Source organism: Orcinus orca, chromosome 15, assembly GCF_937001465.1.
Source record: "Orcinus orca chromosome 15, mOrcOrc1.1, whole genome shotgun sequence".
Lineage (NCBI taxonomy): Eukaryota > Metazoa > Chordata > Mammalia > Artiodactyla > Delphinidae > Orcinus > Orcinus orca.
In genome coordinates, this window is record NC_064573.1 from 61,303,948 (window position 1) to 61,330,292 (window position 26,345).

Here is a 26,345-nt window from a genome sequence, read left to right on the forward strand (position 1 = left end):
ATGCCTCACCAAAAAAACCATCAAAAAGCAGGAAAAGGAAGAGAAGAAGGAAGAAGCAAGTCTGGAGTGCGGTCCTGGCTGGGTTGGGATAGGCGGGAGCTGCTGGGCCACAGCCTCCGCCAGCCTTGTCGGTCATGATCACACAGGGCAGGAGGCCCAGCTGGTGGTGGCGCCCGTGGAGCGAGGCCCGGGGAGCAGACCTGCTGGGAGGAGGCCGGGCCGCCGCTCTGCCCACTCCATGCTGAGCCACGCACCTGCTCTGCCACCCGCGTCGGGTTTGCTCAGACGGCTGTGGGGCCTTATCTGTCCTTCCTCAGCTCCAGCTCTCCTGCCGACTCTCGGGGTCTCACTAAAGAGCTTGTCTCTTTTCAGAGGACACCCCATTTCCCTCACTCGCCCTTGATCCACAGTCCCACTGCCGGTCTCTTCACACACATCTGGCCACCAGTTGTCACCTCAGAGGCAGTTGACGTGTGTCCGTGTCTTACCCCTGTCACGGATCTGCACACGCTAGAGTCGGGGCAACACAGGGACAGTTAGAATTGGTGGGGATAGCCGCATGCTCTGCCCTTGGGCTGCAACTAGACTGTCCCGCCATCCGGGGCCCCCGGCCGGACCGCAGCCTGTACTGCTCCTCACCACGCAGGCACCCACAGCCACTGTCAGGAGGTCGCAGCAAAAGGGCTGTGATTTCAAGCTCTCAGCTGTCCTGTTAGCATCAAGGTACCTCCCACTGGGAGTTCTAATTTTCTCATTTTCAAAAGTAAAATGTAGTATCTCTTTTAGTGTGTTTCAAATTATAAAAACTTTAGAGAAGCTCTCCGTAAAGGATGGGTAGAACTATATTCTACTGTGGTTTTTTTAGGTACTGCTTTTTCTTTGATAATAGTACTTCCAATCCAAAATGAAATTCATTTTTATTTTTATGAGAGTATTTTATGCACATAGCGTAAGGTGAAATAGAGTTAAAAGTTTTATGACAAAAACAATCCCTCTTACCTCTTCTGCAAAGCACTCTTCTACCCTTCTGAGGGGACTGTTGACTCTTTTGATAGTTTTGGCATTTACTGTTAGATTTCTAAATAAATAAGCATATTCTGCTATTTCTTGATTCAACAATTTTAGACTTTATCTGCTGACTTCCTGCCATGGTAGATGGTTATTTTCTCTCTTAAATCTTCTTCCCCTCTCCCATTTCTCCAATGTAGCTATATTGTAACTTATTGTTAAAAGCACATTGGTTCCATAATTAAAACATACATAACTATGTATAACATAGTAACCTAACCTAACCTAACCTAACATACATAACCAAGTGAAAAAGTGTACTGTAATTACATTTTCTTTCTTTTTAAAAAAATTATTTATTTATTTTGGCTGCGCCGGGTCTTATTTGTGGCATGTGGGATCTTCACTGCGGCACGCAGGATCTTTAGTTGTGGCATGAGGACTTCTTAGTTGCGGCATGTGGGATCCAGTTCCCTGACCAGGGATTGAACCTCGGCCCCCTGCATCGGGAGCACGGACTCTTACCCACTGGACCACCAGGGAAGTTCCTACATTTTCTTTCTTACGTAGCTTTTTTCTCCTTGAAGGTAGTAACTGTCTTATCCTCTTCATCTGTTTAATCTTATTTTTAGAAGTCTCTGGCTGAGTCCCCCACACTCTTCACCTCTTCACCTGCTCTCTGCAGCACCTTGTGACATCCTTTTCCAAGGTCAGACCCTGTAGGTAGCACACCCCTTTCTCATTTCTCTGGTGCTGTACTTCCTGGAGGCCAGTCTTGCTCTCTCTGACCAGCAGCTGTGTGGCTGTCATCCCTCCTGGCCATTTCCTCGGCCTGTCTCCCCTCCTGGAGCCCTTGTCTCCTGGCCTCCCTGCCTTCCTCTCTCTGTTTCTTACCACAGGATGGGGAAGGACACGCCATAGTAGCTTCCAAGATTTGGCACATCTGAAAATGTGCCTTCTGTTCCCACTCTTCACTCAAAGCTTGGTTGGACATACAGCTGTAGATAAAAATACTTTCAGAATTTGGAAGGCACTGCTCCATCGTTTTCCACTCCAATTCCTGAGCCTCTGTATGTGGCTTTTTTTTTCTCTCTGAAAGCTTTCAGGATCTCTTTGTCTCTGATGTGAAATTTCATACAGCTAAGCCTTGCTTGAAGTGATCTTTTTTAAAGCTCTCTGTGCTGCACTATGTGTGTTAAATTCCTGGTTTTGATGCTGCACTACAATTATGTAAAACGTTACTGAGGGACGTTGGCTGTTCCTGTACTACCTTTGCAGCTTCCAGTAAGTCTACATTAATTTCAAAATCAAAGGTTAAAAAAATACATAAATAGTGACTTCATGGAAAATGGTAGAGGTGGGTGCTCCCACTTCTGAAACAAATCAATGAACAGTCCTCCCATTGAAACAGTCAATAAACTGGCAAGAAAAAATATGACAGAATCAACTTTTGTAGAACTCTGGATTCTAGTCAAATACCTAAACCAACAAGTGGGGCGCAGAATGAATCTTGATTAACCCACCCTGCAGATTTTGGACTTCGCAGCCTCCAAAAGTAGAGCAGCCAATTCCTTAAAATAAATCCCTGTGTGTATGTGAGTGTGTGTGTGTGTGTGTGTGTGTGTATGTGTATACACACACACACACACACACACATTCTATTGGTTCTGTTTCTCTGGAGAACCCTGACTAATACACTATTGAAGCTAAAACTGGTATCAATTCAAACTAGATTTTTATGAATTTAAGATGAAATTATAATTACCAGAATACACAGTAAGAAAATAACTAAAAACTATATAAAAAATAAAACAAAGGGGGAATCAAAATGTTATACTAGAAGAAAATCAAACATAATAGGAAGCAGTGAAGAAAGAATTCAGGAACAAAAGTTGTGAAATTTATAGAAAACAAATAGCAAAATGTAAGAAGTTAGTACATCTTTAACATTTACTTTAAAGGTAACTGGATTAAGTTTACCAATTAAAAGACAGAGATTGGCAGAATGGATGAAAAAACATGATCCTACTATATATCCTGCCTATAAAAGACTCACTTTAAAGCCAAAGAGATAAATAGGTTAAATGTGAAAGGATGGAAAAAGATATTCCATGAAAATGGTAACTAAAAGAGAGCTGAGCTGGGTGGCCACACTAATATCAGAAAAAATGGACTTTAAGGCAAAAATTGTTACAAAAGGCAAAGAAAGATATATATATATACCACACTACAGAACCCCCAAATATATGCAGCAAACATTAGCAGAAGAGAGAAATAGACAATTCTATGATAGAGACTTCAATAGTCCATTTTCAATAATGGATAGAATGTCCATTATTGGATAGACAGAAGATCAGTAAATAAATGGAGGATTTGAAGTACACTGTAAACCAACTTGACCTAACATATAGAACACTTCACTCAATAACAGTAGAATACACATTCTTCTCAAGAGCACATGGAATATTCTCCAGGATAGACCATATGTTAGGCCAAAAACCAAGTGTCAGTAAATTTAAGAAGACTGAAATCATAGAAAGTATCTTTTGTGATCATAATGAAGTTAGAAATGAAGTTAGAAATCAATAGCTTAAGGAAAACTGGAAAATTCACAAATGTGGAATTTAAAAAATGTATATCTAACAACAAGTGAGTCAAAGAAGAAATTATAAGTGAAATCATAAAATGGGATGAATGTAAATGAAAACAACATATTAAAACTTATGCAGTGAGAGCAGTGCTCAGATGGAAATTCATAGTTACAAACACATACGTTAAAAAAAGAGGAAAGCTGTCAAATCATTAATCTGACTTTAAGGACATAGAAAGTGAAGAAGAAGCTAAATCCATGGCTTGCAGAAGGAAAGAAATGATAAAGATTAGAGAGGAGATGAAATAGAAACTAGGAAAATATAGAATTATTGAAACCAAAAGTTGTTTTGAGAAGATTAACAAAATTGACAAACCTTTGGTTAGACTGACCAAGAACAAAAGAGGATTCAAAATAAAAAAATCAGAATTGAAAGTGGGGGCATTACTACAGACCTTACAGAAGTAAAAGGATATAAGAAAATACAGGCATACCTCATTTTATTGCATTTCACTTTACTGCACTTTGCAGATACTGCATTTTATTTTTACAAATTGAAGGTTTATGGCACCTCTGCCTCAAGCAAGTCTGTTGGCACCATTTTTCCAATAGCATTTGCTCACATCATGTCTCTGTGTCATGGTTTGGTAATTCTTGAAATATTTCAAACTTTTTCATTATATTTGTTACGGGGATCTGTTATCAGTGATCTTTGATGTCACTACTACAACATGCTGAAGGCTCAGATAATTAGCATTTTTTAGCAATAAAGTATTTTTAAATTAAAGTATGTATATATATTTTTAGATATAATGGTATTGCATACTTAATATACTACAGTATAGTATAAAATTAACTTTATATACACTGGGAAACCAAAAATTTCTTGTGACTCGCTTTATTGTGATATTCGCTTTATTTTCATGGTCTGAAATTGAACCTGCCATATCTCCAAGTTATGCCTGCCTGTACTATGAACGATTATACCAGAACAAATGAGATAACCTAAGTGAGATGGACAAATTTCTAGAAACACACAACTTACCAAAACTGATTCAGGAAGAAACAGAAAATCTCAACAGGCCTGTAACACGTAGAGATTGAATCAGTAATTAAAAGCCTCCCAACAAAGAAAAGTCCAAACATTAAAGAAGAATTAACAATCCTTCACAAACTTTTCCAAAAAAACAGAGGAGGGAATACATCCTAACATTCTGAGAGACCGGTATTAGCCTGATACTAAAATTAGGCAAAGACACCCCCAGAAAATAAAACTACATACTGATATCCTTTAAGAATATTGATGCAAAAATCCTTAACAAAATACTTGTAAGCTGAGTAGGAAACAGAGAATAGGAAAATAATAGAATTATTAAACCAGAGTTGTTTTGTTGAAAAGATTAACAAAATTGACAAACCTTCCAACTTTTCCACTAGTTTTTGTCTTGGCAAACTGTATTCTAGATTTCTAAATCTTTCCTGTTCATTATGGCATCCTGTCCTTGCTTCCCTCCTGTCTATAGAGATGAGTGTGAAGGGAGCTTTCCTCTGTGTCTGTCTGTGTTGGGGGCTTTACTCTGACACAGTCAGCGCGAAGCATTGCCCTCTACACTGGGTGACTCTTTTTTGCAGTGAACCTCTTGTTCCATGACCTCTAGGTAACTCTGTATAATCTCATAGAGGTAATGGTCTAAACTTGTCATGTAGGGAGTTCTGTTCTAGAGGGAGACATGAATATTTGTCATTTTGGAAACCATGGTTTTAAAAAATATATGTATATACATACATTTTTATTGCAGTATAGTTGATTTACAGTATTTTATATAAGTTTCAGGTGTACTACATAGTGATTCACAATTTTTAATGGTTATATTCCATTTATAGTTATTATAAAATATTGAGTATATTCCCTATGCTGTACCATATATCCTTATTGCTTCTCTATTTTATACGTAGTAGATTGTTCCTCTTAATCCCCCACCCCTATCGCGCCCCTTCCCTCTCCCCACTGGTAACCTCTAGTTTTCTGTATCTGTGAGTCTGTGCAAACCACATTTTTGAAGTGGAGATAAAAGTGCCAGAAAGGGTGGATTCTTGTGAGTCTTCTACAATGGCTATGGTGTGCAGAAATTCCCTGCGTAGTTTTGGAGGAAGATTGCATTTTTAGGGCAAGGACAGTTGTAAATGTCAGTTATTTGGACTCTTTAATTTTCTGGTAGACTGAAGTTGGGTAAAAATAAGCACATGCATGTGCTGGGTTTTTATTCTCCTATGTTTTCCATTATCAATACATTTTTTTCTTGGGGGGTGTTAGTCATTAAGAAAGCAGTAGTGATTATCTTCAAAATTTGTTTAGTGCAAAAGTGTTTGGCTTTGTAACTTTCAGTTTGGTCTGGAAGTGGATTCAATATTTATTTGTATTTGGAATTCACCATTAGTACAGTAGCAAATGTTGTCTGACAGAATACACGAAGCTGTGTGGATGGCCGTGTGAAACTTAACCTTGATTTCTAATTTGAGAAATACTCTCTGCTAGTGTTTCTTAATGAGTATCTGTCAACACTGCTGTTGCACTGACCTTCAGAAGGTACCCCCAGCACCCAGGGTCGGCCCCTCTCCTGAGATGACCTAGGCAGGAGGCTGGAGAAGGTGAGCGCGGTGGGACCTGACCGAGGCCTTCTTCCCCGGGAGGATCCTCACTGCTATTCTCTCAGCCGGGTCACAAGGCCTTGGAGTGGGTTATCGGCTGTGTGAACTCAGAGCTGGAGGGGCTGGCAGCCCCCGCCTGCGCCAGGGCTTGAAGCACCACTGGCACCTGGCCTTGTGGTTCCCTGCACCCAGGACAGGAGACACAGAGTCCGGGCAGCAAGTTGACAGCCGGGGCTGTACACACACGCTCTACATGTGTGTCTGAGGGAACATTCGTGGTTACTGCATGCGTGCCTGGGGACACTGAGGAGAAGGACTCTGGAAAGGGGCTGAATTTGCTACATTCGGGCCTGTCGTTCACCTTTACCTTTCTTTTTTTGGTGGAAAGATTTTTTGTTTAAGAAGTTAAACTTTTGATATCCCTTTCCTAGAAACCAAAGTATCAGGGTGAAAAAGGAATGGCTTTCTCACACTCTGTAACCTCCCACATTCAAATGGAAAGTTCTTGTGGGTGCTGATCCGCAGGTTTGCTGGGTGGATATTTGCCTCGGATTCTCAGGAAGGATGACCTGTCAGAGGGCGGGAGCAGGTTTTAAACGTGAGAGCCTGAGGTTGGCCTTGGAGCTTGTTAACATGACACATTCCAGGCCGTCAGCCCCGGGGCTCCTGCCAGGTCCAGCTGTGACTGCTCAGACCAGGCCTGGCGCTCCGTGCCCCAGGAGCCCTGTGCTCCGTCAGGGGCTGGGCGTGGCCTCTGCCCAACCTCCGCCGACCTGCCCGTACTCAAGTCTCGTGTTCTACAAACATCACTTAATTTGTCAGACTTCATTATCTCCCACTGACCACAGACCTTAGATTTAATTACGGACATGTGTTTTTAATTATATATATACAGTAACATAAAGAAAGCATCCTTATTTCATTTTAGTTTCTGAACATGAAATGGGATACATTTTTATGTTTAACCAAACCAACCAGTTTAGTGTTTTAGAGAAATGTGTATCAGGAGGAGGTATTTATTTTGACAATGTATTACTTGTGTAAGGTTTATTTTTTTGCCAAAAGCATAGAAAGAAATCCAGAATTCTGCTGCCTTTCCTCAGTTTCCTGTGTTACATCCCTGTTATTGTGGCCCTGAAGTCTGGTAGGAATAAAGTTGAAATGCACTAGTTACTGTGTCAAATATGCAGATAAACCAGAAGTTACTGGGCTGATGTTCAAGAGAAACCGAGAGTATTTTCCGGAAGCTGGGCCCCAGGCCATCCCGTGGTCTGTGTAGGCGCCAGCCTCCTGGTCGGGTGGCCCTGCCTCGCTGTTACTGTAGAAGCAGTGCCAGGGGCTCTGGGATCAGAGGCCTCTCTTCTTGTAGGAAAAGCAATGGTGCTGAATATCCTTTGAAGAGTCTTCTGCCCATTTGGCATTAGAACCAACCGTTGCAAGTGTCTCTGATTTGAGCCAGTGCCTTTTGGCTTTGTAAGAGTGGGTAACTGCGCCAGCATTTCTGTCCTCATGTTAAGTAACGGGGTGCTTTGATGTAGGAGTTACCTGCCGGGTGTCTGTTACAAGTTCCATTTTCTTCCAGAGTAGTCTTCCCTAGCGGACCTCCACTTACGGCTAGGCCTTAGTGAATGCCCATATATTAAGAACAGATTTTCACAGGTTCTGTTACAACTTCAGTATCCAAAGGAGAGGCAGGGTTGTTCTGGTGACTCTGGCGGCTAGGGAGAGAGCACTTCGCCAGCCCACTGTGGGGCTAAAGGCGTGCGGGAGTGAACCGGGCAGACCACGTGACCTCTGAGCTTTGTTCCTGTCTGTAAAGTGTGGACACTGGGACCTACCTCAAAGTATCCAACCAGAAAGTGAGGTGAAGGCCTCATGGCTCCCGGTCCACAGCGCTGTTTCTGCCTGTGCTGGCCTGTCGCTGGGCTGCAGAGTCCCTTGAGGGGACCACTGGTGGGGCTGGAATTGGGAACACTGGGCTTCACTGATGGAACATACTTTTTTTTTTAACAATGGTATGTTTTGTTTTTTAAAAAAACTTTTATAATCACTAGTAAGAGTTAACTATCAACAGTGAAAGAGGCAGGCAGTAAGAAATGAATGGACACTGACTCAGTAGTGAATTGGATTTCTGGCCTTGACTTCTCATCACGTTCTATGCTTGTGTTTTCAGCTGTTATAGGACAGTTTGCTTAGGGCAGGAGTTGGCAAACCACAGCCCATGAGGTGGGAATGGTTTTTGTATCTTTAAGGGTTGTAAATAAACCCCTCCACTCAGGAGCGTACGTAACAGAGACCTAAGAGGCCCACGAAGGCTGAAATATTTACCGTCTGGCCTTTTACAGAAAAAGTTTCTGTAAAGCCAACCCCTTTCTTAGAAATTCCACCGTATCTTTCAATCAACATAAATAAAACTAAATTTGGTCTCTTCCACCAAACTGCTTTCCTCTCCCTGCTTTCTAATCAGTGCTCCTTCCATTTCCCAAGTACAAAACCTGAGGAATTTGAGACGATGGACATTTAGGTTGCATCCATGTCTAGGCCATTGTAAATAGTGCTGCAGTGAGCATTGGGGTGCATGTATCTTTTCGAATTATGACTTTCTCCGGATATATGCCCAGGAGTGGGATCGTTGGATCATATGGTAACTCTGTTTTTAGTTTAAGGAAGCTCCATACTGTTCTCCATATTGGTTGTAACAACTCACATTCCCCACAACAGTGTACCAGGGTTCCCTTTCTCCACACCCTCTCTAGCATTTACTGTTTGTAGACTTTTTGATGATGGCCATTCTGACAAAAGTGATACCTCATTGTAGTTTTGATTTGCATTCCTCTAATAATTAGTGATGTTGATGTCTTTTTATGTGTTTTTTGGCCATTTCTTTGTCTTCTTTGGAGAAATGTCTATTTAGATCTTCTGCCCATTTGTGATCGGGTTGTTTGGTTTCTTTTTTTTTTTTTTTTTTGATATAGAGCTGCATGAGCTGTTTGTATATTTTGGAGATTAATACTTTGTTGGTCACTTTGTTGGCAAATGGGGTTGGCAACACCATTCTGTGGGTTGTCTTTTCATTTTGTTTATGCTGTGCAAAAGCTTTCAAGTTTAATTAGGTCCCATTTGTTTATTTTTGTTTTTATTTTCATTACTTCTACAAGGTGGATCAAAGAAGACATTGCTGCAATTTATGTCAAAGAGTGTTCTGCCTATGTTTTCCTCTAGGAGTTTTATAATGTCCAGACTTACATTTAGGTCTTTGATCCATTCTGAGTTTATTTTTGTGTATGCTGTTAGAGAGTGTTATAATTTCATTCTTTTACATGTAGCTGTTCAGTTTTCCCAGCACCATTTATTGAAGAGACTGTCTTTTCTCCACTGTATGTTCTTGCCTCCTCTGTCATAGATAAATTGACCATAGGTACATAGGTTTATTTTTGGGCTTTCTATCCTGTTCCATTGATCTATCTTTCTGTTTTTGCACCAGTACCATACTGTTTTGATGACTGTAGCTTTGTAGTATAGTCTGAAGTTAGGGAGCCTGATTCCTCCAGCTCCATTTTTCTTTCTCAGGATTGCTTTGGCTATTCGGGGTCTTTTGTGTTTCCATACAAATTTAAAAATTTTTTGTTCTAGTTCTGCGAAAAATGCCTTTGGTAATTTTTTTTCTGGCTGTGCCCGACGGCATGTGGGATCTTAGTTCCCTGACAAGGGATAAAATCTGTGCCCCCTGCATTGGAAGTGTGGAGCCTTAACCACTGGACTACCAGGGAAGTCCGCCATTGGTAATTTGATAGGGATTGCTCTGAATCTGTAGATTGCTTTGGGTAGTATAGTCATTTTGACAATATTGATTCTTCCAATCAAGAACATGGTATATCTTTCCATCTATTTGTGTGATCTTCAATTTCTTTCATCAGCATCTTATAGTTTTCAGAGTAAAGGTCTTTTGTCTTCTCAGGTATGTTTACTCCTACATATATATATATATATATATATTTTTTTTTTTAAGATCTATTATTTATTTATTTTTGGCTGCATTGGGTCTTCGTTGTGTCATGCGGGATCTTTCATTGTGGCACGTGGGCTCTTCATTGTGGTGCACGGGGTTCTCTCTAGTTGTGGCATGTGGGTTTTCTCTTCTCTAGTTGTGGTGCGCAGGCTCCAGAACGTGTGGGCTCTGTAGTTTGCGGCATGCAGGCTCTAGTTGAGGTGCGCAAGCTCAGTAGTTGTGGCATGTGGGCTTAGTTGCCCTGCGGCATGTGGGATCCAATTTTCCCGACCAGGGATGGAACCAAAGTCCCCTGCACTGTAAGGCGGATTCTTTACCACTGGACCACCAGGGAAGTCCCTATTGCTATTTTATTCTTTTTGACGTGATGGTAAATGGGATTGTTTCCTTAATTTCTCTTTCTGATCTTTTGCTGTTAGTATGTAGGAATGCAAGAGATTTCTGTGTATTAATTTTGTATCCTGCAACTTTACTGAATTCACTGATGAGCTCTAGTAGTTTTCTGGTAGCATCTTTAGGATTTTCTATGTATAGTATCATGTCATCTGCAAACAGTGACAGTTTTACTTCTTTTCCCGTTTGGATCCCTTTTATTTCTTTTTCTTCTCTGACTGCCGTGGCTAGGACTTCCACTAGTATATTGAATAAAAGTCATGACAGTGGACAGCCTTGTCTTATTCCTGATCTTGGAGGGAATGCTTTCAGCTTTTCACTGTTGAGAATGATGTTAGCTCTGGGTTTGTTGTAAATGGCGTTTATTATGTTGAGGTAAGTTCCCTCTATGCCCACTCTCACTGGAATCAAAACCAAGGTCTAGGCATTGGCCCAGATGATTCTGATTCAGGTGTCATCAGACCACACTTTGGGGCATATTGGGTCCCCTCCCTCCTCTGAACCCACCTTGAAATCTACTTCCATGAAGGTGTTCTTGACTGACACCAGCTCACAGCTTACTACAAATACCTAGACATTTATATTGCTTTGGATTTTTTCGAACTATTTACACATGTATTTGACCAGGAGCCAAGATGAGATGTTTACTTTGCATGCACAGCCCTGGGCATTCACTGGGTGCTTGGTGACATGAGGACTGGATTCAGAATCATAGCCCTTGGTGGGAAAAGCAGGTGGAAACACAGCAGGGTCGTGAGCACAGCATCGGAAGTGGTGACCTCAGGTGTGATGCTGGGCTAGTGGTTTGACCTTGGGCAGATGACCACCTTGCTATTCCTGTTTTTCAGATGTAAAAGAGGGTATGCATAGCACCTGCTTACAGTTGAGTATCAGAGTTGTGGCTGAGGGTGCTTTGCACAGTACCTGATATAGAAAAGTGCTTGAAACCAAGCAAGACCCTGCAGGACCTTTGTGGTGACAGACCCCACCCTCCCATGTCCCCTGCCTCTTGTTTGTAGAAAAGCTTTAGCCTCCTAGGCCTTCCCCAATTTCCAAAGAGCAAATTTAATCAGGGAAGTGAGAAAATGCAGAAACAAATGAAAACAGTCAAGCAAGTCAAAGTAATGATAATTTAGCCATTAAATGAACTCAAGGACCTTTAGTTCCTCCGCAAGGGCTATAAGTAATATCCTGAACTATATCCTGAGTTGTTTTGCAGATACTAAATCCTCACCAGGTGGAGAAGTTAACTGCATGTTGACCACAAGCACATAGACCCCTAGAGCGGTTAGAATCAGAAGGTTGATGATGTTAACTGCTGAAATACCACCCTGTTACCTCATCACCCACCGAATCAGACAAATGTCCACAGGCTGATATGGCACCCATGACCCTCTCCCTCACCTTGCCTTTAAAAACCCTTGCCTGAAGGACATCAGGGAGTTTGGGTCTTTTGGTCACAAGCTACCCATTCTCCTTGCTTAGCCCCATGCTGGGTGCCTTGCAATAAATGCTGTACTTTCCTTCACCACAACCCAGTGTCAGTAGGTTGGCTTTGCTGCATGTTGGGCGAGCAAACCCAAGTTTGGCTGGAAAACAATTTTGGTGACCCAGGTGGGCCTTCCATCCCAAGTGGGCATCTTGCCAATGGCACACTGGCCCCTGGCCATTGGCAGTTCATGGATCCTGTCCAGCAGCTGCCTGAGCACTTTTTTCTAAGGCGCAGTCCCAAGTGCTTGCACTGACTGGACATTCCTGGCCCATGGCAGTTTTGATTCCATGGTGATGGAAACAAGGCTCTGGTCCTGATCTGGTTTGGTCTGTGAGACCTCTCTGGTAAGTGGCAGAACTTCCTATGTGACTACACCATGGTATTCTTCCCTACTGGGTTGCCTTGCTTGGAATTTTCCTTTTGGCGGGGGCTGTGTGGAGGGGAGACGTAAAACTTGGTCATCTGGTTTTAAGTGGAGTGCCACTTTAATTGGATTTCCCCTTCTGGGTCGAGGAGTCCCTCAGCCATCCAGCACAGCCTGAGTGGTAATTGGAAAACTCCCTGTTAGACCAAGGCTGATCTGCACCCCTGTCTGGAATTCCAGATAAGAAACTTTCCATTCTCATGCTAGGGAACTACAACCCTGAAAGGCCACCAGCCAACACTGCCGGGTTCTGATGTGTTTCTGGAAATATCCACAAAATGAGAAAAAAGGGGGGGGGGGGAGGAATCGGAGCTCTATTCCATCTCATAGTCCCCTGGGATGTAATTTGCAAAACTGGGAGAGCTTTAGTTATGCTCCTACGAAGAGATAGAAAGAAAATGATTTTTCCAACACTGTGTGGCCACAATATTCTTTAGACTTGAGAAAAATTCCAAAACTGGTTCTTTTTTTACTCAGAGAAAACTGACTTGATAAAATATTTTTTCAAAATTCTGACCCTGAGAGAACAAAAGTATTCCTAGGAGAAAGCTTTAAGTTATAACTCTTATCATGTCCTTGGAATGCAAACACAGTCCACAATGCCTGAGACTACAGCCTTGGGTTAATCAGTAGAACCTGAAACTGAAAGGAAAAAAGGGAAAAGAGGCTTAAAATTCAAGTGAGTAAACTTACTCCAACTGTTATTTATAAACTAATGAGTTTTATAATGTCTGATTCATGACTAAGTTTTAAAATAAAGCTATGAGATCTCTGATTCTGTCTTCATGTAAAAATGAATCTATGAATGAGCTCTATTTAATTTGCTTAAAGGAAATTAAGTGCTTATATAAATTCTCAGAAATACAACAGAAACTCTCATGTGATCTGGGGAATATTCAATATTAAATTAATATCTGGCATTAAAGTTACAGTTTGTTGGTTTAATTAATACAGAAATGTCTTTAGAGTCATCAATATTAAATATAATACTTTTATCATACCTAGATTTAATAGAAGCCAAATAAGTTCATATTATATCTGCTGTAAAATTTGTCAGCAAAAAAATTAACTTGGTATGATGATATTTTCATAAGCTCTGAAATAGAGATAAATGGGATAGAAGCTTTTAGGTGAACTCTTTAGGAATAATTACGCTTTCATTTCTCCAGAGGTTGGTAACTTGAAATTTTAGAATTTTACTAAATTAAGGTAAATTATGAGAATTCATTGAATGTCTAGATCATTTTTAATTAAGATAAAATACTGGAATATTGATTGCTAGGCAAGTCTAAGTTTGCCTATCTTCTTATGAGAGAAAAGCTAAAAACATGTTTATTAGACAAACGTCTTGGACCATGTTAAAAGAAAGAAATTATGCTATGAGAAAATGTATGTTTTTAAAGGTTATGGAATGTTTTCATTAAATGTGCCAGTGAGGAAATGCTGATGTAAGAAACAGTTCACAATTGCTTGCTTCTTGGTTTTTGCTAGAGAATAAGGTTTTTAAAACTTAAAAATTACAATATATATGCAATTAAACTACTAAAGATAGTAAAGGAAGCTTTACAATATGTAAAGAAAGTAGTATATATGTTGTCAATGAGAGAAGGTATAAAGAATGGAAATATTTTGTTAAGTGAAAAAAAGAGTAATTTTATCCTAGAGCTGGTTGTTTCTGGATGAGAAAGAAAATAAGGGACAAACTAATATGGATACAGAAAGTGATAGAATGTTTGTGGAAAAGGAACCTTAAGGAAAGAGTTTTGTTCATGGTCAACATTGGCTAAGATTAGATTCAATTTAATTAAGTAAATAAATTTTGTTACTAAAAGTAGGCTGGTACAAACTGGAGTTTGATTTTCTCTGTTAAGAGAATAAAGTATTCCTGCAATATTGAGCTGCTTTTGATGACATATTGTAAGCTTCATAGGTTTTTCTTTCTCTGGCTAACTTTGGGATGTTTCAAAGGGCCCGTAAAGCATCTCAGTGAGAAATATTAAACTAATTAGAATTATTTGGTATATTAAATTACATGAGAAGCATTCGCAAATGAGTGGTGATGAACATTCTTAGGTTATACTGTATGGATAAATGTCATTAGTGTAAGTGTTCTAGAAATTATATGAAGTTCCTAAAATTTGAATGTGTCCTGATATTCTGTTATCAGTCAATTTTAGCTATTATCTTAAAATGCTGTATATCAACTTGGTTAAGTTTGTCCAATTGCATTTTTTTTTAATTTATTTATTTTATTTATTTTTGGCTGGGTTGGGTGTTCGTTGCTGCACGCAGGCTTTCTCTAGTTGTGGAGAGCAGGGGCTACTCTTCGTTGCGGTGTGTGGGCTTCTCATTGCTGTGGCTTCTCTTGTTGTGGAACACAGGCCCCAGGCACGCAGGCTTCAGTAGTTGCAGCACGTGGTCTCAGTAGTTGTGGCTCACGGGCTCCAGAGCACAGGCTCAGCAGTTGTGGCACACAGGCTTAGCTGTTCCGTGGCATGTGGGATCTTCCCAGACCAGGGCTCGAACCCGGGTCCCCTGCATTGGCAGGCAGATTCTCAACCACTGCGCCACCAGGGAAGCCCTCCAATTGCATTTTAATCAGATCTTTCCCTGTGCCTTTTTAAGTCTTTTTTCATCCATGGAGAGTTATTGTTTCACTCTGATGCTTTTGCAAAAATGCTTCATCTTCAAGACGATTCATAGAAAGCACTTTTGGACAAGTACAGGTTTCTGATAACTTTTAGATCATATAGCTGAACTCGGTAAGAAATTAAAGAATTATAATAGAAACCCAAATGACCTCATAAAACTGTTTACCAAATGTTTGTCTCCCTATCAAAATGGAAAGAAAATTCTCTAGTAAAGTTGTCACAGAGTATAACTAATCATGACATGTATCACTACTTGTTTTAAGTCTGTTGTTAGAAGCACATGTACAATGTTTATGAGACAATTCAGTATAATTGATAAAATGTATAGCCTATAAAATGCTTCCCCATTAATCTAGCTCTGAGCTTGTTTACTGTCAGTTTTCCCCCAATGTGGACAACTAGGCAAATGTGTGTACACACAAAAGTAGGCCTTGCACTGAAGGACAGGATAACCAGGGTAGGCAACTACCACCCTGGCATCGAGGGAAAAATATTTTGATCATCAATGCTTTCTATAGATTTGCAATCAAAAGGGGAAAATGATGGAGGAAATTCTCACATATTGAGGTAGGGGGATGTCATTCTGGCGTACACATGATTTAACTTGAATTTTAGGCTAATCAAAACAGTCTGTTTATGGCCTATTAAACATAAATCATACATCCGCTTTAACCATTAAATGAAATAATGCATTTAAAAAAATAGAATAACCATGGTTCAGGCATCCAAATGGAGCTGGGTGTCTGTTGTGGACATGGTTTCAGATGTGTTCCTGTATTATCCCTTAAATTTTCTGAATTGTATCAGAATCAAGGATACCACCAGCTGTTCTCAAAACATTATCTGCTAGCAGCTTCCACCTTATGGTCATAAGGTCTCCTCTTGTAACTGTGAAACCTTTCTCTTACTTGAGGAATAGTAATGGCAAATGAGACAATTCAAGACGTAGCCTCCCAGCAGAAGGCACTACATTCTTTAACAAGAATAATACGAGAAAATAAAATAGCTTTAAATTTTGTTTTAGCAAAAAAGGAGATATATGTGTAATGGCCAGTAGCTCCTGCTATGTATATATTAACACCCCGGAAAAAGTGAAACCCAAATAAATAGAATCATTCTGAAGGTTACTTGGTTACAGAATGTATGTAAAGAGGAATGACCCACTTCAAAACTTATGTTTTCTGATTGCTATCTGGAATAGGAAGACTCTTTCAGGGACTACTACCAGGGTGTGCAGTTTGGTCATTATCATCACTGTAATATGAGTACTAATTTTCAAATATTTGTTCAGGTGCTATGACAAAGGAATCAGGGACTTCCCTGGTGGTCCAGTGGTTAAGACTCCCATGTTTCCACTGCAGGGGGGCACAGGTTCAATCCCTGGTCAGGGAATTAAGATCCTGCGTGCTATGCTGTGCGGTGAAAAAAAAAAAAAGACAAAGCAATCAGAGAGGTAATATTTTTCATAATACAAAATATTGATGCTAAGCTTGAGACTTGAGAATTCTTTAAAATTAAAGTCAATGAAAGATTTGACAGCCAATATAGTGGAGTAGAAAGACCCTGAGCTCACCTCCTCTGACGAGCATGCCAAAATCACAACTATCTGCAGAACAACCATTGACGAAAAAGACTGGAACCTACCAGAAAAGGTCTTCTAAAACAACCCCAACAAGCCAGGAGAGGCATACACATGATATAATCAAAATTCCATACCCCTCCCTTGGGTGGGCAACACACACCTGGAAAATAATTATATTGCAGAGGTTCTCCTACAGCAATGAGAGTTCTGAGCCCCACGTCAGGCTCCCCAGTCTGGAGGTCCAGCACCAGCAAGATGAGCCCCCAGAGCATTTGGCTTTGAAGGCCAGCAGGGCTTAACTGGAGGAGACCCACAGGACTGGGGAAATAAGAGACTTCACTCTTAAAGGGTGCACACAAAACCTCATGCATACTGGGACCCAGGGTGAAAGCAGTAATTTGATAGGAGCCTGGGCCAGACCTACCTGCAAGTCTTGAAGAGTCTCCTGGAAAGGTGGGGGGTGGCTGCAGCTCACCCTGGAGACAGACACTGGGGGCAGACATAGTGGGGAACTTTCAGCTGTGTGAACACTACTGAGGCTGGTGGCTGACATCTTGGATCATTAGTGCCAAGACCTGGCCCCACCAAACAGCCTGCAGGTGCCAGTGCTGGGACACCTACCAAAGGCCACTTCTCCAAGGTCAAGAAATGTAACCAACCTACCACATACATAAAAATACAAATAGCAACTTAGACAAAATGATGCGGCAGAAGATTATGTTCCAGACGAAGGAAAAAGATAAAACCCCAGAAGAAGAACTAAGTGAAGTGGAGATAGGTAATCTACCCGAGAAAGAGTTCAGAGTAGAGATGATCAAAAGAACTCTGGAGGGGAATGGATGCACAGAGCGAGAAGTTAGAAGTTTTTCACAAAGAATTAGAAAACAGAACAACCAGAGATGAAGAATACAGTAACTGAAATGAAAAATACACGAGAAGGAATCAATAGTAGACTAAATGATTCAGAAGAACGTATCAATGAGCTAGAAGACAGAGTAGCAGAAATCACTGCCACTGAACACAAAAAAGTAAAAATGAAAAGAAATGGGGACAATTTGAGACCTCTGGGACAATATCAAGTGCACTAGTAGGGGTCCCAGAAGGAGAAGAGAGGGAGAAAGGGCCTGAGAAAATACATGAAGAGATAATAGCTGAAAACCTCCCTAACCTGGGAAAGGAAAGAGTTACCCAAGATCAGGAAAGAGGAACACACCAAGACACATGGTAGTCAAAATGACAAAATTTATAAAAGATAGAATATGAAAAGCAGCAAATAACACACAAAGCAGCTCCCATAAGGCTATCAGCTGACTTTTCAGCAGAAACTCTGCAGGCCAGAAGGGACTGGCACAATATATTTAAAGTGATAAAAGGGGAAAACCTACAACCAAGAATACTCTACCCAGCAAGGCTCTCATTCATATTTGATGGAGAAATCAAAAATTTTACAGACAAGCAAAAGCTAAAAGAATTCAGCACCGCCACACCAGTTTTACAACAAATGTTAAAGGAAGTTCTCTAGGTGAAAAATAAAAGGCCACAGCTAGAAACAAGTAAGTTGCAGAATGAAAAAGCTCACCAGTAAAGACAAACATACAGTAAAGGTAGGAAATCATCCACACACAAAGCTAGAAGGGAGGTTAAAAGACAAAAGTAGTAAAATTATCCATATCCACAATAAGCAGTTAAGGGATAACAAAAACAATTAGATGTAAAATATGATATCAAAAACAGTAATTGTGAGGGGAGGAGAGTACAAATGCAGGGTATTTAAAATGCATTGGAAATTAAGAGATCAGCAACTTAAGATAATCATGTACATATAAATACTGCTATACCAAAACCTCATGGTAACCACAAGCCAAAAATCTGTAATAGATAAACACACAGAAAAAGGAATCCAGACATAATACTAAAGATAGTCATCAAATCACAACAGAACAAAGGAAAGAAAGAGGGAAAAAAAAGACCTACAAAAACAAATCCAAAATAATTAATGGGACTTCCCTGGTGGTCCAGTGGTTAAGACTATGTGCTTCTACCTCAGGGGACGTGGGTTCAATCCCTGGCCAAGGAACTAAGATCCCACATGCTGCACAAACAAAAACAAACAAAAACAATGGCAGTAAGAACATATGTACTGATAACTACATTGAATGTAAATGGACTAAATCCTCCAACCAAGAGACACAGACTGGCTAAATGGATACAAAAACAAGACCCATATATATGCTACCTACAAGAGACTCACTTCAGATCTAGAAATTCATACAGACTGAAAATGAGGGGATGGAAAAAGGTGTTCCACGCAAATGGAAATCAAAAGAAAGCGAGAGTAACAATACTTACATCAGACAAAATAGGCTTTAAATTGAAGACTGTTACAAGAGACAAAGAGGGATGCTACGTAAGAAAATATAACAATTGTAAACATATAGGCAACCAAAATAGGAGCACCTCAATATATAAGGCAAATATTAACAGACATAAAAGGAGAAAGTGTCAGTAACACAATAGTAGTGGGGGACCATAATACCCCACTTACATCAACGGCCAACTCATCCAGACAGAAAATCAATAAGAAAACACAGGCCTTAAATAACATATTAGACCAACTTGACTTGATTGATATTGATAGAGCATTCCATCCAAAAGCAGCAGAATACACATTTTTTCCAACTGCACATGGAACATTCTCCAGGATAGATCACATGCTAGGTCACAAAACAAGCCTTGGTATATTTAAGATAATTGAAATCACACAAGCATCTTTTCCAACCACAACACTATGAGACTAGAAATGAACTACAAAAAAAAAAACACAAAACCTGCAAGAAACCCAAACAGGTGGAAGCTAAACAACATGCCACTAAACAACCAGTGGCTCACTGAAGAAATCAAAGAGGAAGTTAAAAAAATACCCAGAGACAAATGAAAATGAAAACACAGTGACCCAAAAACCTATAGGACACAGCAAAAGCAGTTCTAAGAAGGAAGGTTATAAAGATACAAGCTTACCTCAGGAAACAAGTAAAGTCTCAAACAGCCTAATTTTACACCTAAAGCAACTAGAGAAAGAAGAACAAACAAAACCCAAAGTTAGTAAAAGGAAAGAAATCATAAAGATCAGAGCAGAAATAAATGAAATAGAGACTAAAACAAAAAAACAAAAAACAACAGAAAAGATCAATGAAACCAAAAGCTGGTTCTTTGAAAAGATAAATAAAATTGATAAACCTTTAACCAGACTCATCAAGAAAAAGGGCCCAAATTAATAAAACCACAAATGAAAAAGAAGTTACAACCAATACCATAGAAATACAAAGGATCATAAGAGACTACTACAAGCAACTATATGCCAATAAAATGGACAACCTAGAAGAAATGGACAAATTCTTAGAAAGGTACAATCTCCCAAGACTGAACAAGGAAGAATTAGAATATGAACAGACCAATTACCAATACTAAAATTGAATAAGTAATTTAAAAACTCCCCCAAAAGTCCAGGACCAGATGGCTTCTTCACAGGTGAATTAGTGAAGAGTTAACACCCATCCTTCTGAAACTATTCAGAAAAATTGCAGAGGAAGGAACACTTCCAAACTCATTCTGTGACGCCACAATCACCCTGATGCCAAAACCAGACAAAGATATCACACTCAAAAAAAGAAAATTACAGGCCATTATCACTGATGAACATAGATGTAAAACTCAACAAAATACTAGTGAACTGACTCCAACAATACATTAAAAGGATCATACACCATGGTCAAGTGGGATTTATCCCAGGGATGCAAGTATTTCTCAACGTCCATGAATCAACCAATGCAATATAACATATTAACAAACTGAAGAATAAAAAACATTTGATCATCTCAGTAGATGCAGAAAAAGCTTTTGATAAAATTCAACATCCACTTATAAACTCTTCAGAAAGTGGGCATAGAGAGAACAAACCTCAACATAATAAACGCCATATATGACAAACTCATACACAACAGCTAATATCATACTTAACAGTGAAAAGCTAAAACCATTCCCTATAAGATAAGGAACAAGACAAGGATGACCACACTTGCCACTTTTATTCAACATAGTTTTGGAAGTCCTAGCCATGGCAATCAGAGAAGAAAATGAAATAAAAGGGATCCAAACTGGAAGGGAAGAGGTAAAACTGTCACTGTTTGCAGATGACATACTATACATAGAAAATCCTAAAGATGCCACCTGAAAACTAGAGCTCATCAATGAATGTGGTAAAGTTGCAGGGTACAAAATTAATACACAGAAATCTGTTGCATTTCTATAGATTAACAATGAACTATCAGAAAGAGAAATTAAGGAAACAATCCTATGTACCATTGCATCAAAAAGAATAAAATACTTAGGTATAAACCTACCTAAGGAGGCAAAAGACTGTACTCTGAAAACTATAGGACACTGATGAAAGAAATTGAAGACCACACAGATGGAAAGATTTGGTGTGTTCTTGGATTGGAAGACTTAATATTGTTAAAATGACTGTACTACCCAAAGTAATCTACAGATTCAGTGAAATCCCTATCAAATTACCAATGGCATTTTTCACAGGATTAGAACAAAAAAATTTTTTTTATTAGAACAAATTTTTTTTTTAATTTGTATGGAAACAGAAAAGACCCTGAATAGCCAGAACAATCTTGGGAAAGAATGGAGCTAGAGCAATCATGCTTCCTGACTTCAGACTATACTACAAAGCTACAGTCATCAAAACAGTATGGTACTGGCACAGAAACAGACACATAGATCAATGGAACAGGATACATAGCCCAGAAATAAACCCATGAACTTATGGTCAATTAATCTATGACAAAGGAGGCAAGAATATACAATAGAGAAAAGACAGTCTTTTCAATAAGTGATGCTGGGAAAACTGGACAGTTACAGCTAAAAGAATGAAATTAGAACATTCTCTAACACCATATACAAAAATAAACTCAAAATGGATTAAAGACCTAAATGTAAGACTAGACACTATAAAACTACTAGAGGAAAACATAGGCAGAATGCTCTTTGACATAAATCACAGCAATATGTTTTTGGATCCGTTTCCTGGAGTAATGGAAACAAAAGCAGAAATAAATAAACTAATTAAACTTAAAAGCTTTTGCACAGCAAAGGAAACCATAAACAAAACGAACAGACAACCTATGGAATGGGAGAAAATTTTGCAAATGATGCAACTGACAAGGGATTGATTTCCAAAATATACAAATAGCTCATACAATTCAATAACAAAAAAACCCAAACAACCCAATAAAAAAATGGGCAGAACACAACTGCTGAGCCTGCGCTCTAGAGCCTGCGAGCCACAACTGCTGGGCCCGGGTGCCACAACTGCTGAAGCCTGCGTGCCTGGAGCCCATGCTCCGCAACAGGAGAGGCCACCACAGTGAGAAGCCCGCTCACTACAACGGAGAGTAGCCCCCACTCGCCGCAACCAGAGAAAGCCTGCACACAGCAACAAAGACCAACAGAGCCAAAAATAAATAAATAAATTTATTTAAAAAAAATGGGCAGAAGATCTAAATAGACATTTCTCCAAAGAAGACATACAGATGGCCAACAGGCACGTGAAAAGATGCTCAACATCACTAATTATTAGAGAAATGTAAATCAAAACTACAATGAGGTATCACCTCACACTGGTCAGAATGGCCATCATCAAAAAATCTACAAATAATAAATGCTGGAGAGGTTGTGGGAGAAAGGGAACCCTCTTACACTGTTTTGGCAGGAATGTAAATTGGTGCAGCCACTACAGAGAACAGTATGGAGGTTCCTTAAAAAACTAAAAACAGAGTTACCATATGATCCAACAATCCCATTCCTGGGCATATATCTGGAAAAGATAAAAACTCTAATTCAAAGAGATACATGCACCCCAGTGTTCATAGCAGAACTATTTACAGTAGCCAAGACATGGAAGCAACCTAAATGTCCATCAATGGATGGATGAATAAAGAAGCTGTGGTACATACATACAGTGGAATATTACTCAGCCATAAAAAAGAGTGAAATAATGCCATCTGCAACAACAAGGATGGACCTAAAGATTATCATACTAAGTGAAGTCAGAGAAAGACAAATATCATGCATCACTTATATGTGGAAAAAATGATACAAATGAACTTATATACAAACAGAAATAGACCCACAGACATAGAAAACAAACTTACAGTTACCAAAGGGGAATGGGGGTGAGGGATAAATTAGGATTTGGGGATTAACATATACACACTACTATATATAAAACAGATAACCAACTGTATAGCACAGAGAACTATACTCAGTATATTGTAATAAGCTATAAGGGAAAAGAATCTGAAAATGAATACGTGTGTGTGTGTATACACACACCCATGTATAACTGAATTACTTTGTTGTACACCTGAAACACTGTAAAGCAATTATACCTTAACTTTAAAAAATAATGAAGTCAATGACTTTATCTCCTCTTATCCTGAAAATTTGGCTTTGCCCCCATTCAGCAGTTAGTAGCCAGAGCACTCATCATCCCTGTTCCCCTCAGGATTGAGGAATATCAAAGAAAAGGGGGGACTGAAACCGGGCAGGACCCTGTGGGGCCTTCCTTGTGACAGATCCCACCCTCCTGTGTCCCCTGCCTCTTGTTTGTAGAAAAGTTTTAGCCTCCTAGGCCTTCCCCAATTTCCAAACAGATTTAATCAGAGAAGTGAGAAAATGCAGAAACAAAGTAAAACAGTTAAGCAAGTCAAAACAATAGTTTAGCCATAAAACAAAGTCAAGGACCTTTAGTTCTTCCTCAAGGGCAATAGAAAATATCCTGAGTCATATCCTGAGTTGTTTTGCAGATACTAAATCCCCCACCAGGTGGAGAAGTTAACTACACGCTGACCATCGGCACACAGACCCCCCAGAGTGGTCGGAACCAGAAGGTTGATGGTGTTGACTCCTGAAATACCACCCTGTTACCTCACCACCCACCAATCAAACAAACGTCCACAAGTTGATTAGGCACCCTGACCCTCTCCCTCACCTTGCTTTTAAAAATGCTTACCTGAAAGCCATCAGAGAGTTCGGGTCTTTTGATCATGAGCTGCCCATTCTCCTTGCCTGGCCCTATGTTGGGTGCCCTGCGCTAACTGCCACACTTCCCTTCACAACCCAGTGTCAGTAGATTAGCTTTGCTGTGTCAGGCGAGTGAAATCACGTTTGGTTCAGTAGTTCTGTAACATGCTCAATTATTGGTAGCTATCATTAGCTACTAAAAATCAGCAAAATATTTTAAAAGTTATTAATAGTAACAGCACAAAATATCTAATCTCATAAAGCTTACCTTTTTGTGTGTGTGTGTGTGGTACGCGGGCCTCTCACTGTTGTGGCCTCTCCCGTTGCGAAGCATAGGCTCCGGACGCGCAGGCTCAGCGGCCACGGCTCACGGGCCCAGCCGCTCCGCGGCATGTGGGATCCTCCCGGACCGGGGCACGAACCCGTGTCCCCTACGTCGGCAGGCGGACTCTCAACCACTGCGCCACCAGGGAAGCCCATAAAGCTTACCTTTTATCTTCCCTTATTTTCTTTTCTTGGCCAAATTATTTTAATATGACAAATTTGAAATCATTTAATATATTTTATTTCAGCCCAGTTGGCACATAAATTTTAATCAAAGTATTATGATTACTACCATACTATGAGAGGGGCAAGTAGTAAAAAGGTAATGAGTACGAGCTCAGTGCTGATAAACATATGCTTTGCATTTATGTAGTGGCTTCGATTATGGGTCTTTAACATCTGCCCATCAATTTGTTAATGGAAAAAACCTGGGTCAGGAGGCTGGGCTGTACATGGTGGCTCCACCCAGGGGCTCTGGAAGTGGAAGAATGCCTGGAGAGGAACTGTGATGAGTGGCATTTACAAGAGTGGGGTCGGAAACCCAGACTGGCAAGTAGGGTTTCTGCGAGCTGCAGGTAACCAACAGATGCATGAGCTGCTGACTCAAGCCTCCCTATTCTAATTGCCCACGTTAGGCCTGCAGTGATTTGTTGACTTAGGATTGTACTCCTGCCTTAAAGGAAAAACACAGGGCTGTACGTGGCCCTTACGTGTTAAAGAGCACAGACTACACACTGTGTCAGCTGTTTTGAAGACGTTGATGGTTCCATCTTTGTATTGCTGACTTTTTCTCATTTCCATATTGAACCTGCTCATTCATTGACTCCACAAACATTTATTGAGCACCTGTTGTTGCATGCCAGATAGTTTTCCAAATCTAGGGACGTGGTGGTAAAGAAATCTGACAAATATCCGTGTCTTCATGGAAACAATGTAATAGATGCTGACTGCAGTGGAGAAAAAGAAGATGCAGGAGGAGTAGGAAGGGCAGGAAGCACTGCAGAGACATGGCAGTCGAGAAGCTATTAGAAGCAGCCCCTGGCCGGGGAGGAAGCCCCGTCTGTAGAGCTGTGAGACAGAACCAGAGAGTAAACGACTGTGTGAATGACACAAGGGCTCCATCCCAGCTATTGGACCTGTTCAGTGATGGAACTTGGCAGAGCATAAGCATCTGCCTAGCCCTCGACGTGTTTCATCAGGGCTGAGAACTGCGAGGGCCAAAGAGACAAGCTTCTTGGCTGGGGGTCCCATTACCACACACGGGAGGTGTGTAGACTGGGGACCCCTGTAGCTGTGGTAACTATTTCTTTGATCAAGCTGGACAGCAAGAGTTGTCTGTACTTTTGTTTCCACTTAACACAATTAAAAGTCTGTTACATGCAGTCATCCCTCCAGCTACTTGCTTCCCTTTACGTCTTGACAAGAGCACACGTCACACTGTAGGAACAGAGACCTGCCAAGACAGACCATGTCTTTCCATCGTGCAGGGCTGGGAGATGAACCACCAGTAACCGGATGGTGCCAACACAAAGTGGCGGGTGCAGAGGTGTGTGTTTGGGTTTTTTTGGTCTGTTGTTAATATGTCAACTCATCTTTCTGTTTTGTTTTGTTTTGTTTTTTAATTTTGGGAGATGGACGCAGGTTCTTTATGGCAAATAGTAAAACTGAACTTGCCTTTGCCTCCCCAAGTTTCAAATAAATGCAGCATATACTGTTTCTTGCATTCATGTAATATAATCAGGTTCGTCATCAATACAGAGAAATATTGTTTAATAACACTTGGCTTCAGTAAAAGTGCTGGCGTGGATGCACAGAGATCTCTCTGAGTTTCTCACTACAGTGGGTCATGCTCTCGGTTACTCACTGTTCAGTGTTTGTGCAGTACTGGTTCTTTGACCCCGTGTGTTGTGTCTTTCCTGGTTAAAAGTGACCTCAGAGACCACCTCATCCAACACCCTCACTTTAAAATTGAAGAAACAGAAATCCAGAAATGTTAAGGTGCTTTCCCAATGTCTGATAGCTGTTTTGCTGCCATGCTGGAGCAGTTTAGTTAGAACCATTTCAGATACTTGAGACCACGTACTGCTGGAAGGTTCTGCTTCACTAATTACAGACTAGTTTGTGTTTTTTTTTC

The 26,345-nt window shown here is 40.4% G+C and overlaps 1 protein-coding gene across 19 annotated transcripts in view; it reads left to right on the forward strand.

Moving 5' to 3' along the window:
- Positions 1–26,345, forward strand: part of PRELID3A (PRELI domain containing 3A) — a 106,587-nt gene that overhangs the window by 45,639 nt on the left and 34,603 nt on the right. For 2 of the 19 annotated variants that reach the window (XM_033439473.2, XM_033439478.2), the window contains exon 6: positions 25,152–25,927. The exons of 16 other annotated variants lie outside the window; for them this stretch is intronic. In XM_033439473.2, coding sequence (XP_033295364.1) covers positions 25,152–25,240 — 89 coding nt within the window. In that variant the 3' untranslated portion in view covers positions 25,241–25,927. Of the gene's footprint in view, positions 25,928–26,345 lie in introns of those variants that run through there. One more of the 19 variants, XM_033439470.2, reaches the window with a different exon arrangement.